We start from the raw sequence: 13,771 nt of genomic DNA on the forward strand, positions 1-13,771 counted from the left end.
AACAAACGTCGGGCATGATGTGAACCCACCATAAGAGAATCCTTTCTAACTTAACCTCAATCTTTACATAACCTCATCGCTCGCAAAATAAATCGTGAAATCGGTCTGTGAACCCTATTGAAATTCGACCGTCAAAAGTGTTAAAACGCTCATTGTATCTTATGATATAGTCTTTAATTAAGAACAATACAATGGAGGAAAAGACGGGCCGTCTCAAGGAAACTGGCGCCAACGATGTCGACGTGGAGTCAAAAGTAGGTTGACGTTTGCTTAAGATGTTTCATTCCGTCCCGTAGACTTCGTAATTCTATGTGAAAAATGCATACGTTCGCAGGAGATGTTAAAGAGAAAATTGCAAATGAAGTCGGAAGCGCTCATATTGTTGAGCCAGGAGATGGATCAATGTAGGACACAACGAGATCAGTTTAAGCTGATGGCCGAGCAAATTCAGGAGAGGTTTCTACATTTGAAGAAGCAGATGTGCGATATGAAGGAATTAAACAGGTCTCATCTCAGGCCCATGATGGCGTTGCTCAAAGACTGTTCCACGATTCTTTCATTAGCAATTGAGCAATAAATATTTTTTGCAGGTGTTACAGCTTAGAGGACGATTTTAGAACCTTAGATCTATTGACAGAAGCACGAGAGCAAAATAAGTGCCTCAGGCTGCAGGTTGAAACTTTAAGGCAGAAGCTAGCGGATGCCGAAGGTGATATCAAGGTGTTACGTATTAATAACAATCGTATGCCAATTGAACCGCAAGAAACTCAATTAGCACCATCCATGCACCAAAGAGAAGAGATGATAGAACAGTTAGAGAAGCTGAACTTGAAGGTCAGCATAAAGAGAAAAAATTAATATCACAATTGTATCAAAAATTAAAGTAATGCACAATTTTTTATCTATTATCGATTTACCTTGTGTTTATTGTTAGTTATTAATTCTTTGAATTGATTTATATTTTGAAAAGGTATTGTTATTTAATGAGATTAATTTCTGCCATAGTGTTCACAGTTGCAAACAGATCTACAAACAGTATTAGATGAGAAACATGAGCTGGAGATGGAGAGGGATGCTTTCAAATGTAAGGCGCATCGTTTGAATCACGAATTGTCTAAAGCTTTAAACGCTACCAAACCAGTTGATTTAGATGCCCTTATCAATGAAAATAGGTAATTAGGAGTAATTTAATTGCAGTCTTTAGATAATTATTTGATTTTTATTTATACCACAAATATATTTTGTATATATTATATTTTAGATATCTGCAAGAAAGACTACAGCAATTGCTTGAGGAAAAGGAACTTACGCGTCAATCTTTGTCAAAGTACAAGGTAGATTAACAATAAATAAAAGATTACTACGCGTTTCTTTAATTTGTGACTATTTCTGATATTAGGCAATTAATTTTTTCCAGAGTATGTTGGATAGTAAAAGGGTAAAAGGAGCTATCAAGTTGGGAGCAAATTCTGCGGCTGGAACAGTGATGACTCACAAACAAGGTGAAATATATTTATTTATACACGCATGAAGATTTATTTATCATTAAATCTTTCACACGAAGGAATATATTTTCTTTCAATTTTAGTCGAACAGCTTCTTCAAGAAAGTTCTTATATACCGCCTCAGAAATCTGCTGCTGCCGTTACTGATCTACGGTGCCTTTGCACTGCCTTGCTGGAGGCTTTAAATGACAAAACTTTAGCTTTGGCGCATCAGAAGAAAGCGAACAAGTAAATAGTTAAACGTTAATTGCATTCATATACTTGCGTTTCTATAGATTCACTTATATATGTTGAATTGCAGAATATTGGCATTGAGAATTTGTGAATTGGACAGTGCTGTACAGTCACCAACCATGAAGCTCTTGGAGGGATACACAAGCGCCAATGTTGATTTGAGATGTAAATATAACTGGATAATTTTAATCATAGTTATTGAGTTAACGTACTATTTGTAGCAGATCTGTTATACCACTGTTATTTTTTGTAGGTGATAACGACTTCAACGATTTAGATCATACAACTAACGGTAGTATAGATAATATCGAGGAAAACAATATCATAACAAGTGAGAATAATATACAATGTGACTCTTCGCCCGAAAGTCAAGTTATGCAACAATTGCAATCGATACAAATGAGTCTTCCAAAGAACTTAGGAGTATTGGTTCAAAAGGCATTAAATAATTTAAAGGATACTGATAAACAAAAGATATAAAATTAAAAATATATATTGCAGAGAATATATACATGTGCCTGCATACACATAATGTATATATAGGAAGTAGAAAATGGAGTACTCTAATGGACAGTACATTAGGTAGTGCAATTTTTGAAAAAAGTCTAGTCGCTATAAATTATTTTTATTTATCAATGATAAATTCAATTAACTAATTAATTGATTGATTGGATTATCACATAAACTAGCAATGTAAAGTGCTAGTCAATATTTTTATCAAATCAGTATTTAATATTTAATAACCTGAAAGATTTGATAGTGATGATTTTACCAAATAATGAAAGACGACTTATTATGCAATGTCTGTTGTAACAATTAGTTGGACATATCATTTATGTATAGCACGTAGTCACAGCACCATAATACGTAGGTTGACAGTAGAATGATCGTACTAAGTGACGACGTTCTCGCAAATATTTTTGGTGCAAGACATTGTTCAGCTGATTTAACCACGAGTCGAATTGCAAACTAGATCTGTCCGTAAGTGTTGTTGATGGCCCCGCCGATCTCTTTAATTGATGGTAAGGTATATTTTCCCTATGGATATGTATATATATTGTTATTGCTAAATATATAGAATCATATTCCAAACGTGTTATTTTTGCATTTATGTATACGTTGTTATTAATTACACTTCTTTCAGCTTCATGTCTTTCTGTTTTTTCCAGACGTTGAACGCTTGATTGTTGATAACGCGTCTGTCGTCGATTTGTTTCTGCAGAGTTTCAATATTTACTTGTTGAATCACTTGTAGCTGTTTAACAGACAGTTTTCTTCCTTGTTGGATTTCTTTTTCTTTTATTATCTGCGCATAGGCCTGAAGGATGCGTTAGCGGATAATTTAGAGAGATGTCTGCATTAATAATCAATAACTTTTTCTAAGGATATACCCACTTCCTGAGAAGCTTTTTTACATTCAATGTCCTTCAATTTCTTTTGTAATTCTTGTTGTTTCTTTTCTTCTGCCTCTTTCAATAATTTTCTGTATATCATGTTTTTTTCCTTCCTCCAAGACTCGAAGGATAATTTTCTCCTCACTTGCTTAACTAATTTCCTGAATAACATAAATATTTTTTTATACGTATCAAACTTTTGTAATTGTGTGAAAATTGAAGATTTCTATTACGTATATATAATAACCCTCTATTTTGCTTCCTATTTTCATGATCGATAATATTGCTTTCCAGCTTTTTTCTAGTTTTTGCTCTCTGCGTTGGATTATTCCAGACTTTTATTATCTCCAGACTGGGCGCATTATTATTATTAATACGTTTTTGATTTTCAGAAATTTCTGAACAAGTTCTTTCGCTGCATTTAGTACATACATTCGCCTATAAGTATAAAGAGAATGTTATTTGTTATTTATTAAGCAAAATAATTTAATTTTTTTAATATAGCTAGGAGATATAATTGACAGTTTATTATATAACAAAATGAAATAGAATAGATAAAAAATAATACTACTTCAACTGATTTATTGCACATAATAGGTATATCTCGTGCACTAGATTTATCATGCTTAATTATTTTGATATTATCTGGTTCTTGTTTCATCAAATATTTTATTTCGTTTGAAGTATCCATCGAGTTATCTCTATCTGATATATTCCTTGCTAAGTTATTTAAGGGATATGATATCTCCTGTGAACGTATCATTGTTATTTGTCTTCCACATTATTCTCGTGTATAGTTTTTTTTTTACAAACCTGACTGATCTTTCGAATATCTTTCACATTTTTCATTTTATTTGTCGTGTCTCCTAATTCCATCATCTTTTTGAAGTACCATTCTTCATAGATGGCTTGATGTAACTTTGTTATTTGATCTAAATAATAATAGTGTATAACTAATCATACGATGCATTATAAGAGATGTAGAAATAACTAACCGGAGTCTTCGAGCGCTGCATTAACCATTTGTCTCACGATATTTCCCAGATTTTCAACGGAAACGCTTTTTATTTTCATTTTAACAAAGTTGCAACAATGCTAAACCTTGATTTTTTACAAGAATTTTTATGATGTACGAAATACTACGAATTTAAACTTTTAAATTAATTTGACAGTTGGGATGTCATGTGCATTCTTCAAATGTTCCGTGAAATAAATAGCATGTGCTACTTATTTTATTTTCATCAATTTTTTTCGATAAAAGATGTTTCCAATTTAAAATTCCAATAAAATTTTTTAACACACACGTCTAAACTTCTAATTCTTTGTTATACTATTATAATGTGTTTCCCAATTTTTTAATAAACTTGTAAATTATATTTTATGTATTCTTAAAGAAAGTTCTTGTTTTTTAAATATTTATATATAGAGAAAAAGAGAGAGAAAGAGAGAGAAAGTAGGCGATGTATAATGATAATAATTTATTTATAAATTTATATGTTATTCAATGAATATACATATGACCACATTCGTGTGTTTTCACAAAACAAAAAAACATGGATAACTATAGATATTTCTATGCTTATGCTTACGGCTGTACACACATTTATAAATGCAACAAAATATCGTAAAATGATAAAACAACAGACATTTATGTGACAGATGTGTTACACCTTTTTAATATCTCCTAAAATCGTAGGTGGTTTATTATGACCTAACGGAGTGTGTTTATACACGAGACGTGTTGCTTGACATATTTTCAGAATCATAAAAGAAAAGAAGCACATATGCAAATCCGCAGATATCAAAACCTTGGCAACTTGGCACAATAGCGGAACACCAAATCGGGATATTTCCTCAAGTATTCTATATTTAAAATAAATTTGAAAGAATAAATTAATTAAAAAGAAAATAAAATATCTTATATCAACCTGATTTTCAGAATTTAGTATTCAATTTCACAGAAATTAATACATTCTAACATATTTTCATTTCTATCAGTCTATTTCTTATAGAAAATATGTGATATTAAAAATCAATTTTACAAGAAATAATGTATTGATACATGTATTAACGACTTCTCATTTTTTTTACGGAATATATTAGTTCACATTTATGTATGCATGTGTGTCATTTTTCAGGAGCACGTAAATACGATCCCGCCACATGATTCCGTTATCGCTTCATGTTATTTTTAATCCAGTAGATGAACTGGGAGACATTCGTGTACACGCCAGGATAGCCGGGTTCGCCGCACTTGTTACCGAACGAGACAATACCGATTTGCGTCCATTGACCGTTGATTTGCAGCATCAGCGGTCCACCTGAATCACCTTGACACGCGTCCTTGCCGCCCTGGCTGTAACCGGCGCACAAAAATTTGCTGTCGATCCGCTGCAAGTAAGCCGCGTCGCAATCCTCGTTTCTCCACACAGGCAGGACTGCCTGTCGTTGAACGGTACTCTCTTTCCCACCTGTTATACCACATCATCATTACAAATATTATCACGATTAGGAAAATATGTAGATGTAAGAAGAGAAACAAGTTTGTCAAACTTGAGATTGAAAATTTCAGCTCAAATTTAGAATTAAAATTTTAACTTTACGAAATAAATTTCTATAAATTAATTCTGTAAGGTGCGTATCCTATAAGAGACGAAAGACTATGTTTGAGCACATATTAAATATTTTTTGTTTCTTTAATTCCTATTTAAATTTCGACTGGATCAATTTTTGGCGTTTTGACCCTGATAATGGATCGGCGTGTGAGACGAGAATTTAAATTACAGTACGTCAGACATAACCAGATGTTAATTACCGTAGTAAGTGGTGCCCCAGCCGACCACCGTCGGTCTGGCGCCGGCGAAAGATCTCTCGCGGACCTGCGGCAAGCAGATGGGTATCACGTATGGCGACCTTCTTATGGTTCTGGTAAGCTCGAGAACGGCGATATCATTGTAAAAACCGACGCGTGAGAATTCTGGATGCGCGTGAATCTCCTTCACCGTATAAGTCTGCGGTGACGAGGGCTCGTCATCCCTCTCCAGATCGATGTCACCGAGACGCACAGTGAACTGGCGGGCGGCGAAACTGTAATCCATCCAGAGATATTATATTATATGAAAAATATTTACATATAAAATATATATTTCTTTATCCTCCAGTTGAAATAATAAAAAGGAATTTCTTGCACAATTTTAACTGAAGGAACTTTTGAAATCAAGTGGAAGGATAAAGATTCGCGAGTGTTTATTTTTTCATTTTTATATTTTTGACTAAAGAGAATAAGAATTGTGTAGATCTCGAATGTTGATAGAACGTTGCTTACGGCCGCTGTCGCTGATCTCGAGTGCAATGGGCAGCGGTAAGGATGTGGCGTGGTCCTATCAACGATCCCCCGCACCAGAACTCCGTTCGCCGAGAGCTATGAAGGAAGATCGCTGCCATCCAGGGCCAACGACCCGGTAAGGCTTCCTCGCCTCCGACCACTCGAAATTTACCTGAATGTATCACTCCGCACTCTAGACAGATCAACATTCTTTGTTTTAGATCTTTCCAAATTTTATTTACCCACTTTTATTGGCAATAAATAAATAGTGACATAATGAATATCCGATAAGAATTTTCCTTCAGTTAGGTTCGCCGTTTTTAACGCGTTAAAAAAAATGTGCTCAATTAAGTACCCTCGTCGTCTTGAATGAAATTGTTGTCGATCGTCGCTATTGTTTCGAAGCCATTCGTATTGTTGACCAACGAGTCCGGCGATGAAACAATATACGTAGGTCTCGTCGTCAAGGATGTCACCGGATATAGCGGTATCGGGCGTGGTGTGGGAATTTTCGTAGGTCGAATCGTCGGTCGTGGAGGGTGTCCAACGATCGCAGGGGACGCGCCTCCAGTAGTGCTGCAACATTTGTTCATTTAAATCTTTTACACGATAAGAAGAATATTTTAATAATATATTATAATTCTCTTAAAATACAGGAGATGACCAGCCAGGAAATAATGTGAATTCAATAAGGAACTTACATCGGAACGGAGGGATTGCTGGTTTTGTCCACTGGGCAGCAAACTCCTGGCATAATCAGACTCTTGAAGCAGAACGAGTGTCTCAGCTTGTTGAGGTCGAGCAACAATTGCGGGCAATTGCTGAGGTCCTGGCATTTCCCGGGTCCACCCTCGGCCGTCGTGCACGCGGGCGGTGCGGACTCCTTGACTCTATTTGCAAGTTCTTCTGTGGGCTGTTGCTGTTGTTGTTGTTGCTGCTGCTGCTGCTGGACCGATGGCGCCTGTGTGGAGGACACGATCGTTTGTCTCAGTGGCAATGCGACACCGCGTACTAAGGGCGCTATGCTGTCTGTCACGTTGCGGCCTGGAAAAGGAATTGAAAAAATTTATAAAGCGTATGTATGAATAAATAACATGAAATTGCTTAGCCCTACGGTACCTGTGTAGTAACTAATATAAAAAATGAATAAACATACGTATAATATGTTCATTTACTAATTTAATATATTGATTTTAGTGATTACCTAAAATATTCTTAGAGATGGTGTACAACGCCGAGGGCAGCTCCTTCGGCGGATAATCCGAGATCTCGACGCCCCTCGTCATATTGACGATATAGTTACCCACGGTGTTTAAGGCGCCTAGGGTCTCGCTGATGGTCGCCAAAGGGTCGCTCTGCTCATGCTGCACCTTGACTAGCTGCGTGTACGGACGCACTTGCGTGTCCCTGCGGGCATACACCGGCCTGTCCGATCTGCTCGGTCCAGCATCCCAGGAATGCAACCACCCTCTCGTCGGCGAGTACGAGTTTCTGTATCCGTACGCTGTGCGATTTTTATCTTATGTGAGTCGAAAGTGGATTGACTAATTTAAAAAAATACGTAAGGATTTTAAACGGCGAGCGCAACGAAGTGAGAGCGTTTCGCGATTTTCGGTCGTTATCGTTATTGTTATCGTGAGCAGCATTTTTCCGCGCGGGGGCTCGGAATCGCATAATTCCTCGGTTATTTATAAATCGTCGATTATTTCAATAAACCGCAGCCTCGTTTGGACAAACGTTTCATCGTAGGTATATATTTACACCAAAAGAGATGTTTTTGTCGAAAAACGAAAGTTATTTATTATATTACTTACGATAAGTGCGGTAATGCACGACTTCTTCGGTGTACGAGATGGAACCAGCAAATAGACTCCATATTATGCACAGGCCTGCGAAACGCGGATACGTGAATTATATATAATTAATAATATAATTAACATTATTAATTTAATTATAAAAGTATATATAATTAAATAGATATTTTACAAATGTCATCCCGTTATAAAAAGGCGCTTAGTATCGATGAGATAAATCTGATAAATAATACAACTCGTGAAATTATTTCACAAACTTGTTAGTGCTAAACTTGTAAGTTTTATTGTAATTTTCGCTTAAGTCGGTGTCATCAATTTTCGGTTGTATTATTTTGCATTGGTTTTAATTGAGTACATATAGTTTAGCGATTAGCTCGATAGAAGTTTAAGTAACTCTAATGATTAAGCTATATATCGATTTTCGGCTACGAATACGCGAAAATGATCTCGATGTTTATTCATGACAATTACGAAGTCACTCGTAGTCATCCGTCATCGGGAGTACCGTAATACACGCGTCGTCCATAATAAACAGGCGCGTTTTGTCTTACATAATGTGAAAACGCACGTTGGAGCTTTCCAATCTTGCCAGAATTTCTCGAAATTTTACACGCGGATGTGACGCACCGTATCTGCGTCATTCGGTCCTCGAGATAAAACGTGCGAGAAGAAACGCACGCGCGGATCCGTTACTTTCTCTTTAAAATAAAAGAAGAGAACTGTATACTGTATGTTTTTATTATTATAAAAAGCGCGCTTAATAAACGTGAGATTAAAGACGAGTTATGACGAACGGGAGAAATTTTGGCGACGACGAGAACGCCGATCTTTGCAAATGTCTCTAATTAATAGCGCAATTGTTAATAAGACACTCGATTAGATACTCGATATAGGATACTCGGTTCGTCCGGGACGCAATTTCATTTCGACCTTGTTTTACCGATCGTTCTTGTTAAATTAGGTGGAATTAAGTCAAGCACGTGTTAAGTATCATCAAATCTCCCGGAAGCGCGTTTGAACGAAAGAAGAGATGCCGACCCGCCTTGGGGAATATTTCTAAACGATTCTGAGATCATCGTCGGGCCAATTCCTCGCGATCCGGATCCAGTTCCGGTTTTTGAACTCAATTTGCCATGCGAGAAGAGAATTTCGAGAGTTCCCCTCTAATCGGCCACGGCAATAAAAAGCCGGATTCCTCCTGCTCGAGAAAAAGAGGAAGAACTAAAAAGATGGGAAGAAGAGAAAAGAAGAAAAGAGATAAAAGATGCCGGCTATTAGAGGCTCGAAGGAATGTAAATTGGTCGTGCGGGGTCACAATCGCGTGACCCAATTGTAAAAGAAGTCTTTTTAAAGATTGGGCGCTAAGCAGACACGCGGCACACATGTCTCCTTTGATCCTCGAAGGCTCCGAGGTCCGGGTTCGAGGATGGCGGGGGTACCGCCGTGTATAATTACAAAATTACGTGTCCCGTGTGTGGAAGTAAGATTTTTCGGAACTCTGGTTACAGCGGCACCACGCGCACGTCGGGTCGGGCCTCTCTTATCGATGGTGAAAGTTGCCCGGCGTGAAAGTGTGCCTTTCTTCTTCCGTTCACTGATTCACGTCGCCCCGATACATCGAGGAGAGGACGACAATTATTTATCCCTCAGCGACTCGGGAGGTAGGGACGGTAAGAGCGTTCACTTGGGGTTCCGGCCGGGGAAACCCCGCTGTCGTAAACGCGCTCCGTCCTCTGAATCCTGAATGTCGAATTTTCACTTTGTCATCCTGCCGACGAAATGAAATCGACGACGTTTGTCGTAATGTTTGCTGTCGCCCGTCTCACCGGGGATTAGAAAATTCAGAGAAGAACGCGGCCGAGCTGAGCTCGATAAAATTCCGGGATTTTATTGCTCCACCATCATCGACCTCGCGAATTCTACACGAGAGAAAAAGAAAAAAAAAGAGAATACGTTTCTGTAATAAGAGGAAAATTTAAGCAACTTGTTACTACATGCGGGATCGACGTCCTTTTATCTCAGCTGCAAGCGTTACAAGGACGCTCCGATTACGTGCATCAGGATCGTTTCTCGCGGCATGTGCCATGGCATGCGGGTCAAAGTTGCATCGACCGATTATACCGCAGCTGCACATCGGGATCGTATTGTCTTTATAACTGCAATGCAATTGTATCTTGCATCATCGATCCCGCAGAATTATTTTTCAATTTCTCACGTGTATCCGCTTACTGATCAAATACAATCTGAAGTAACAAATTCAGCGACTTTACTGGCCATCGTCGATGCGTCGCGGCGCATCGTGCGATTCCGATTTGCATCTTCATATCGGTTGGCTTTTCGCCGTTTCACTGGCTCTGTCGCTGGTTAACCAGTAGTGAAAATGTGAAAACACGAAAAGCAAGAAAAAACCCGAGCTACATCCGGCAAATCGGACGTTCGCGCCGTAAATACATTCGTGTTTCGTCAGAGAAGAAAGAATCTATTAAAGACTTCGAGTTTTCCTCGAAAGATACGTCAAGATACGCTTCCACTCGAGCAATTAATTGTTTTCTAAAGTAATTTTCTGTTATCAGTAATCAACGGAGTACAAGAAACTTCTGTGACGAAACAAATTTTGCAGAAATTGACAAGATTATAGATATATTAATTGTTAGTAGAGAATTTATAAGAAATGCTTAGGTAAATGTTAAATTGAGTACTAATTTTACTCAGTTTTGTCATATAAGGAGATATCATTTTTAACAACGAATGATTCGAAAGATATAACAGTAACGTTAATTCACAAATTAAGAAAATAATTAAGAAAAATAATTAGATCAATGACCTGTCCGATAGCCAAAAATATATTTACTTAATTTAAATGTCATATATGTATATGTATATATACTTTACTTTTTTATCAAGATTACTATATATAATTTACTTTTATATTAATATTTTGTTGTTTACTCTTTTTAGAATAACCAAATCGTGTTCTACGAGTACGACAAAATCATGTTTACAAGTTAATTCTGCAAGACTAATGGAGTCTGAATTTTATCTGAAGCTCAGTTACGAAGATATACAAATGTTATAAAGACAACGCTTAGAAATTGGATATTCGAATGGTCATCCTCGATGTGGTGGAAAAATCATTTTCGATTTGGCTAAATTTGGTTAAATTAATTCCACGTGTAAGCTATGAAGGCGTTACTCTGCTAGTTTCAGACGCATTTCGGCCGAATGATTTCGTGGTGAGGAAAGGCGCGGCTCCTCTCGAAAAATCTTTGTGTCGCGTAGCGTTTTATAATACATATTTATGTGTTTTTGAGCTGAGTATAGAATAATATATGCCCACGCACAGTAACCCAGATATGCCGAATGTCGTGTGCGTGCGCGCAGATACGTAGGCTATACGAATCTCGCGATTTTATTTGCGACATCACGTTTCGTAAGAAAGAAAAAAGAAGAACACGTCCAGATGTATGCCGGCGTTTGAATCTCCGAATGACGAGCCGGCCATGTTCGCGACGTGACAATTTTATGACCCTCGATCAGGTAATTCGCTCCCAAAAACACGTAAATTTTTCAATTAAAAAAATTTAAGATTTTGTAAGAGATATACGAATCATCATCTATTTTTAACAATATGCAAAATATATTATCTTAAACATGAATTCAGTCGAAGGTCCATTAACAAAAAGAATTAGAATTGTTGGAATCACATGTAAAAATTATGTATATACATTTTGCAAGATTAGGTTCAATTAAAGATTGCCGAGATTGGGATTAATTAGCGCTTAGAGCGACGTAAAACAATGCGGCTTTTGTGCGACCGGCCGAGTGCAATTCGTTAACGTTTTCGTATGTTCGCGAATCTGTGTCACGAACTAATGAGACGGGAATCGCTTTACTATTATTATTAGCGTCATTAGTAGACTGAGATCGACGTGTCGATGCGACAGATTCCACGGCAGTCTGAAACTTGATAGCGATTGACGGGCGGGTAAAAGCGGCAGTTGATTGCGGCAATTAATTCACGGGACATTAATGAGAAAATCAATGCCGTGCGAAGCTTCGTTTTGCCAGTAGGTCACCGGGATTCTGGTATCGTTAGACAATCGGTAGCGACGGAAAACTCTAATCCGAGAAAGTGAGAATCGGGCCCATGCACGAGACGCAGATAATTTACGAACGGCAGCGTAATTAAGGCCACCTTCGATCCGCGAGACTCAACCGCTGTATTAAAGCAAATTAAACAAATAAAGCCGCGATCGAACCGACCGAACGTAGCGAAGGAGACTGCAAGAATTTCGTGTCCTGAAAATCAATTACAAATAAATATTTTAAAAACATTAGCTTCTCCTTTTCTCGTCGCGTAATTTCTTGTCCTTCGCATCTGGACCCCTTTTATGTCGAAGATTAATATGTCTTGTAGCACTTTAATTTTATATTTCGTATTTTAGCGATTTCAGCATTACTTTCGCGGATTTATTTACGCCATGTTACACGCGAAGTCTTCTTTTCGCCGGATTGAGAAGTAACGGATCAAGCTTAGAAAGCAATCCCTTAGAAGACGTGTGCTACTGAGGAGGTATGCAAATAGATCGCTTTCTTGCTGTCGACGCATCGACATGCCGATTCACTCCGTTTTCACTTTTGAAATCTAATACGTGCCAGCAGTCACACTTGGACTCGTTAATAATATCCGTAGTCATCGTTGCGTGACGTTCTGTCGTTAATTCTTTTCGAGCGGAACCGGCGCCTCGGAGACGATCCGATCCCATCGGCGCGTCGTCGGTCATCACTGACATTCGCGTTCTCGCACCCTCGCGCGCGAAAATCCCGATGTTTTTCCCTCAGAACGCAGAAAGGAGGATTTCACTTACTCAGGACCGCTGACGAAGACATCTCCGTTCGAGGGAAGAGGGAGAGCTTATCCCGCGGACATCCCCAGTGTTTGTTTGTCACAACGTCGCGGACGGCATCCGTGACACCCGGGGCACGAGAGACGCGGCGCCGAACTATTTTAGCTAAGAATTGTCGCGTGAGAGCGCCGGCGAGTTATGCATGGTGCGTCGAGAGCGGCGAGAGAAACAGAGAGACAGAGAGAGAGAGAGAGAGAGAGAGAGAACGAGAGTGACAATCGTGGCGCGGAGAGGGTACGACACCGGCAGTTAAAAAAATGAGAAGAGAAAGAAGAGATCGGTAAAGGAAGGAAGCGTGCAATCGCGGCTGCACGGGACAGACGAACCCGACGACTGTCCGTGAAAAGACCTCGACACACTTTACTCTCGACGAAAGATCGCGACCGATCGGCTCACTCGCTCACTCTCTCCCGTTCTTCCTCCTTCTTTCTTCGAGGCGCCGTCCCTAGACTCCTCAAGGGAAAGTGGTGCTCCTTCTACGCCGCCGATACTCCGCCTTTCGATGACGATTCGTCACGGCCGCGGCGCGACGACGCGCAGGAATGTTCCCCGAGCCCGGCGAGTCTTCTCTCGGCTGTCTTCTGGCGGTGCC

At 38.7% G+C, this 13,771-nt stretch overlaps 2 protein-coding genes across 6 annotated transcripts; one reads left to right on the forward strand and one right to left on the reverse strand.

Moving 5' to 3' along the window:
* The first annotated feature begins 50 nt into the window (after positions 1-50).
* LOC139821050 (coiled-coil domain-containing protein 149-like) lies at positions 51-7,504 on the forward strand. 5 transcript variants are annotated; one of them, XM_071791771.1, is made up of 11 exons: positions 51-254; positions 335-504; positions 591-834; positions 1,006-1,172; positions 1,262-1,334; positions 1,418-1,502; positions 1,589-1,733; positions 1,807-1,904; positions 1,993-6,222; positions 6,430-6,594; positions 7,115-7,504. In XM_071791771.1, the coding sequence occupies exons 1-9, from the start codon at positions 192-194 to the stop codon at positions 2,217-2,219; spliced, it is 1,272 nt and encodes a 423-aa protein (XP_071647872.1). In that variant the 5' UTR covers positions 51-191; the 3' UTR covers positions 2,220-6,222; positions 6,430-6,594; positions 7,115-7,504. The 5 variants fall into 5 exon arrangements, with proteins under 5 accessions (XP_071647872.1, XP_071647868.1, XP_071647871.1 ...); XM_071791767.1 differs by having other exon boundaries at positions 6,447-6,594; XM_071791770.1 differs by having other exon boundaries at positions 1,993-5,588; positions 5,920-6,594.
* On the reverse strand, positions 5,306-13,688 carry LOC139821049 (proclotting enzyme). Its single transcript, XM_071791765.1, has 8 exons — positions 13,141-13,688; positions 8,273-8,347; positions 7,663-7,962; positions 7,160-7,502; positions 6,814-7,034; positions 6,459-6,651; positions 5,949-6,220; positions 5,306-5,604 (listed from the first exon to the last, which is right to left on the reverse strand). The coding sequence occupies exons 1-8, from the start codon at positions 13,160-13,162 to the stop codon at positions 5,306-5,308; spliced, it is 1,725 nt and encodes a 574-aa protein (XP_071647866.1). The 5' UTR covers positions 13,163-13,688.
* Between the last annotated feature and the right edge of the window lie 83 nt (positions 13,689-13,771).

This window comes from Temnothorax longispinosus, chromosome 10, assembly GCF_030848805.1.
Source record: "Temnothorax longispinosus isolate EJ_2023e chromosome 10, Tlon_JGU_v1, whole genome shotgun sequence".
In the NCBI taxonomy this organism is placed as follows: Eukaryota; Metazoa; Arthropoda; class Insecta; order Hymenoptera; family Formicidae; genus Temnothorax; species Temnothorax longispinosus.

What these genes read in the sequence shown, in the direction of transcription:
- LOC139821050 (XM_071791766.1), top strand. Translation starts at nt 192, where the DNA reads ATGGAGGAAAAGACGGGCCGTCTCAAGGAAACTGGCGCCAACGATGTC. An exon ending in GCCCTTATCAATGAAAATAG is followed by an intron (nt 1,173 to 1,261) that starts GTAATTAGGAGT and finishes ATTATATTTTAG; the next exon opens with ATATCTGCAAGAAAGACTAC. An exon ending in CGCCAATGTTGATTTGAGAT is followed by an intron (nt 1,905 to 1,992) that starts GTAAATATAACT and finishes TATTTTTTGTAG; the next exon opens with GTGATAACGACTTCAACGAT.
- LOC139821049 (XM_071791765.1), bottom strand. Translation starts at nt 13,162, where the DNA reads ATGTCTTCGTCAGCGGTCCTGA. An exon ending in CATCTCTAAGAATATTTTAG is followed by an intron (nt 7,503 to 7,662) that starts GTAATCACTAAA and finishes TTCCTTTTCCAG; the next exon opens with GCCGCAACGTGACAGACAGC. An exon ending in CTGGGGCACCACTTACTACG is followed by an intron (nt 5,605 to 5,948) that starts GTAATTAACATC and finishes GTGGTATAACAG; the next exon opens with GTGGGAAAGAGAGTACCGTT.